This window comes from Malania oleifera, chromosome 8 (assembly GCF_029873635.1).
Source record: "Malania oleifera isolate guangnan ecotype guangnan chromosome 8, ASM2987363v1, whole genome shotgun sequence".
Lineage (NCBI taxonomy): Eukaryota > Viridiplantae > Streptophyta > Magnoliopsida > Santalales > Ximeniaceae > Malania > Malania oleifera.
This window is the reverse complement of record NC_080424.1, coordinates 102,528,309-102,534,228: the sequence shown is the minus strand read 5'-3', so window position 1 is coordinate 102,534,228 and position 5,920 is coordinate 102,528,309. Positions and strand designations below refer to the sequence as shown.

The 5,920-nt window shown below is 32.7% G+C and overlaps 1 protein-coding gene across 1 annotated transcript; it reads right to left on the bottom strand.

Annotated features, from left to right (window-relative positions):
* Positions 1-4,434: 4,434 nt before the first annotated feature.
* On the bottom strand, positions 4,435-4,695 carry LOC131162870 (uncharacterized). Its single transcript, XM_058119474.1, has one exon. It carries the CDS (start codon positions 4,693-4,695, stop codon positions 4,435-4,437), a length of 261 nt encoding a protein of 86 aa, XP_057975457.1.
* Positions 4,696-5,920: the final 1,225 nt, after the last annotated feature.

The window sequence follows — 5,920 nt, the reverse complement described above, 5'->3', positions numbered from 1 at the left end:
TGAAGCTGCTCGGTAAGATCAGTTCGGCAAAAATTGCTCCATGAAGCAGCTCAGCATGAACTGCTTGGAAAACTTGCTTGGCAAGCCCCGCTATGAGAAATTGCTTCATGAAGCTGCTCGATAAGATCAGCTCGGAAAATTCTCCCCAGAACATCAGCTCAGAAAATTCTTCCCAACTCGGAACATCAGCTCGGAAAATTCTCCCCAGCTTAGAACATCAACTCTAGAATATTCTCCCCAACTCGGAACATCAGCTTGGAAAATTCTTTTCAGCTCGGAATATCAGCTCAGAAAACTTTCCCCAACTCAGAACATCAACTCAGAAAATTCTCCCCAACTCAATAAAAGTCCTCTGCAAAACAGCTCGGAATATTAGCTCGGAACATCAGCTCGAAAAATTCTCCCCAGCTCGAAACAACTCTGTAAAATTCCTCCACAAAGCAGCTAGGAATATCAGCTCGGAACACCTAAAAAAAAAAAAGAGGAGGGTTGGAAGAGAGAAAGAAAGAAGAAGAAGAAGAAGAAGAAGAGGGAGCATTACATATTCCGGGGGGAGAGTGCAGATTCAATATTCTGTCCAGAAATTTGAAACTGAGTGGGGGACAACGGATATGCCCAAAATAAACTAACCAATAAGAGCAAGACAACACATGGCCTATGGTCCCCCCGAAGTCAAACAATCTAATGAGAGCAATCAACTCCAACTCAATAAAGAGGATGAGAGATTTACGCCAGCGGCTTAAATGACCGAGTGATGTGCGCAAACACTTTATGACCCGGGAGCAATTCAAGCCTCGCGCAATAAAGGCAAATCACCCAAAGGGTCAACTCTAACTCCTATAAGAAGGGGGGCAATGAAGAAGCTAAGGTAAGTCATTCAACTCATTCTACTGTTGCATTCAGCCTCTCTAAAAGCATTTCTCTTACTTAGGCATCAGAGTGATCCCCCGGAGTTCACCTCGGGTCCTCCAAGCCTTTCTTCTCTTCCCCTTTCAGGTCAGCGGAAGTCGAAGGAGCAACCCTGCTAATTTTACCCTGCAACAAACAAAATATTGGCTTTACACATCATTAGCTTTTGATTTTTTTTAAATAATCATATTAGAATAAAATTTATTTTAATAATATTTAATATAAAAAATATCATGAAAAGTGAGTTTCCTGATTTTCCTTTTCTTTTCCTTCTATAAAGAAAATTCTTTATCTAAATAGACCTTTAGGGGGGCGTTTGGTTCATGTTAATTTATAAGATTTTTGAAAATATGATACTTATAACATCTTATTCTCACATTTGTTTGAACATGGGAATCTAATGTGATGGTAATGTAAACGTTTCTCCAAATTAAAGGATTTTTATGAAACATCAGCATCCTATTCCCCCCTCCTCCATTGGTAAGTTTCATGGGAATCCTATTTTTTGAACCAAATTGCCCTCACTATTTGACTTTCGGACAACAATGCTCATATAGCATAATATAATCACTCTCTATAATTATATTTTAAAATAATAAATTAGTAATAAAATAAAATTAAAATTTTAAATTAATTTAACTACTAATTATTTTTAATTGGAATACACATAATGTTAATTAAAGATACAGTTATTTTTTTAATGTCTATTAAAATTTTAAATATTTATGTTAATTAATATTTTAATTGACATTTGTAATTTATTAAATAAAATTAAAATTATTATTGTCGTATAAAATTTTAACATATTAGCTAATATTTAGGCACTCAATTATTTTAATTTATCAACCATTAAGTGTTAAATGTTTTAAACTTATAATTATTGAAAATACTAGGATATAGATTTAATTAAGCACATATGTTTAGTAGGTTTTGGGACTGAAAAATATAATTATTCTTTACATTAAGTAAATGGTCATCTTCTTAAAAAAAAATTGTCTGAATTCTCATGTTAAACTAAACATTGATATGGTAATCTTGTGAACATTCCTAAGAATCTTACAACTTGAATCGAATAAAAATATTTCACTAAAAATGCTACATGGAACTCATGACACTTAGATCATAATATTTGCCCTAATTTTTTTTAATAATCTTATCCTTATTAGGTACAGGTATGTAGGTAAAATGCTAGTGGAGTCAAAAATTAAAGTCCTGTTTGTACTCCAAAATTGAAATTTTTTATTTTTTTAAATATATTAAATGATAATTTTATCTCTTAAATTTTCCTATACACATACAAAGACAATAATAATAATAATAATAATAATAATAATGAAGAGAGAGAACTTGAAAAATATGTTGGAAAAGAAAGAAAAATATAAAGGAATCCAATTTTTCATATTTAAATATCAAGGAAATTGAAAAAGAAAACAAAAAATATATCAAATCAATGAACAAAAATTTGATTTTATACATCATTCACACTTAATTTTCCTTAATTTTTAATCCTAATAGAACAAACTTTTTTTTTATTAGTATTTGATACGAAGAAAAAAATTATAATAGAAAATGAGCTTTTTTCTGATTTTCCTTTTCTTAACTTTCCCCACCAAATCCTTTATCCAAATAGACTTTAGGTCTTATTAATTTTCAAATTGATTCTTTAGCATTAACTCTTGTAAAAAGAAAAATGGAATTGTTTTATTATTTGGCTTAAATGAAAAAAAAATACTTAAACACCTAATTATTTGATTGATTTAATTTTTTTCAAAATTCAGAAATTAAATTTAGCAATAAAGGTTTTTCTATTTTAAATGAAAAAAAAATTATTAGTTTTAAAATTTATATAGTTTCAAATAAATTATTGATTTTTATATCTTTATTTAGTAGTTCTTTATTATATTTTTCAAGTTCTAAATAGAATCTAAACAAAATCTTAATACTTAAAATATATTTAAGAGTTACACACACACACATATAGACATTATTTTTAATTTTCATTTATTATAATGATCGTGTTCTAAAATATTAATATTACAAAAAAAAAATAAAATTGTAACTTACAAATGATTGTGCTCACTAACTAAAGATTTGCCTTCCCCACTCTGACCTTGGGCTGGCTTGAACAATTGGTATTGGGCTCTTATCGCGTTGGATAGCTCACCTAAAACTATTGCTTAAGATAAGCCCCGGCCCAGCCACTGCTTCCCATAAGGCCCAAAACTGTTAGAATTTTATAATTCCAGATCTTAAATTTCTAAGAATTCGATTAACGACATTATTATTTTTATTATTTTTTAATAACCTGGGGACTCCAGCCACCATCGCGTTACATTGGACACTATAGTGCGACACCAAACCTAGGAGGTAAAAGTCACCCGCTCATTGATGCACCCCAGGAAATTTATTGGCATAATGCATCAAGGGGGAATCGAATCTGTGACCTTAGGGTCTCCAAAGCTACAAGTTCGCCTTTACCACTTAAGCTAACCCGGCTAGGCCCGTTCATGAGATTGTTGTACTCAATTGATTTGAATCTCATTGAAGAATAAAAAACAATCGAATTTTTAATGAATTTATGGATTCATCCCTTGAATTTAATAAAGTCAATCTAAATTGATCAATACACCCAATTTCAAATCACCTCAAACTCAACTAGTTTAAAACTTTAAAAAAATTATTTATTTATTTTTACACGAGTATTTAATGTGTTTGTTATATATATAATGCCTGTCATTTGGAATTGATTTTGAAAATACCTACTAAATTTTAGGATTTGATTCTACACATGTGATTATCAATTCTGGATTTTTGAAATTGGAAATTCAATTCAAGATTCGAATCCCAATTACAACAGTGGCAAATGCAAATGGAACATTTTATGTTTTTGAAGTTTGGCTTGACAACAATGGCAAAGACAAGAATAGTGAACCTCAATCTAAGATATTAAAATGAAAACATTAAAACATTGAACTCCATTTTTTTTTTTTTTTTTTTCACAAAAAAATTGTAAAAAAAAATTAATGCATTCTAAAAAATTATCTTTTTAGTTTTTTGTTTGTTTGGAGAGAATTGTTTTTGGGGGAAAGACTTTTGGATCAAGGATATCATCTATTAAAAAATGTTTTTCTTTTTTCCCTGCAGCACCTAACAATGAAATTAGATAATTTTTTTCCAAAAAAAAAAAAAAAAAAAACCCCCAGAAACCAAAACAAAATCTAACCAAGTTCTGTTGTCACCTACAAATCAAACTAAAATAAGATCGAAAATGCATTAATTTCTCAATATACAAAATATCACAAAAACGAAAATTAATGTCTCTTTCTAATGTAGGACAGAAACCCACACATCAAGAGAAGAAGCTGACAATTAAATCCACAACACTAAACCCATCTCTCTTCCAAGTGATGAACTCAATTAAACCAGCCTGCTGACACATATATAAATATATATAACCCACATATATATATATATATATTATGATCGTCATTCATCAAACAAGAACGGCTAGCATATGTCTGACTTTCAGGCATCGAGGACTCCGTCCTGCGAAGAAGAAGACTTATTGAAGAACTCGATGCAGTCGGCGATGGCCTCGGAGTAGTGGGAGTTAGAGGAGTAATAGGAGCTGCATGAAGTCTTGGGAGGGTCTGGCGACGATCCGACGTCGCATGAAGAAGGCCTTGTCCCTTTAGAACTAGACCCTTGATGATGGGAAGGGAGGGATGACGACGAGGAGAAGATGAACCTCATCAGAACCCTTCGGAACCGATCGAAGAGCTTCATGGCTGTGAAGTTGGTCGCCCCGAGTGCTCCCGAAACTTGACGGCGATGGCCTTCTCGTACTTGAATCACACAGCTCTCTCTTTGATTAGTTCTGTACATATTCTCCCTTGCAAGATGGTTGATCAGTGTTGTGCCATAATGTGTGCCATTTGGTATTTATTCTATTCCTAACTCTGTGTTAGTAGAAAGAAGCAAGGCTCATCTCCAAAGTGATGCTCTCATCAGAAAGGGAGGAAAAATAAAGTTAGTCCCATGTGCTCAAATCATTTATATGGGCTTCGCTTGTCCCGACCAGGTAGCAATGCAGCATAGTTTATTAGGGTTCTTTGATTTTCTTCAAGTTAAAGGGTGAGGTTTCCAACCCTAGAGTACCGAAGGAATAACAATAATAAATAGGTGAGAATCCTGGATGATGATGCTATGCATATGCATGTGTTGATGCCAAACTAAACAATAACTTTTAAAGGATTAAAGAAGTTGGCTCGATTGAGAAAGCAATAATTATGTTCTCATATATCCAAACTTGAGAGTATTAATTCCAATGTCCCATGCATTTATTAAGTTATTAGGGTTCCTAATTTGATTCTTTTCAAGTTAACTAAGAGTGAGGTTTTCAAACCCTAGATTGAAAGTTTTCAACCCTAGATTGAAGAAACAGCTTACAAAAGTAATTAAATAGCTAAGATAGTAATCCTGGATATCGATTATGTTCATTATATATATATATACATGTGTTAAATTACTATGTGCAAGATTAAAGAAGCTTGATTAATAAAGAAAATAATAATTATGTTCTCATATTCAAACTTAAAAAGCAATCTTCAAAGTGGTGCATTAGGGCAATTGGTCAACTTTTAGGCTGCAACCTGTAGCCTAGGTGTTTGCCTTGTTCATGGTTTCAACAACTTTCTGATGGCTTTGTGTGAAAATATATGATTATTTATTGATGGATATGGTAACTAAAGCTAATTTTTTTTGCAAATATTAAGCCTTTCAGTTTTTGGGCATGGAAAGATGTGTCTCAAGGGTGGAATCCACGTCTCGCAGGGGGCCCGCTCTTCTGATGTGGCGTAAATCTGTTGGCCAGAGGGCTAGAGGCCTATGCCCAATTGGTGGATGGGCAGTGGATGATCCTACCCTACTGTGGGGGGAACATGACCGCATAAAACAAAGACCAGTGAAGACCTAAAATGATACCTCAGTAAGTGAAAGGCTTGAGATAATC

Bases quoted from the DNA above. Each gene is read 5' to 3' on its own strand.
- LOC131162870 (XM_058119474.1), bottom strand. From the start codon at position 4,695: ATGAAGCTCTTCGATCGGTTCCGAAGGGTTCTGATGAGGTTCATCTTC.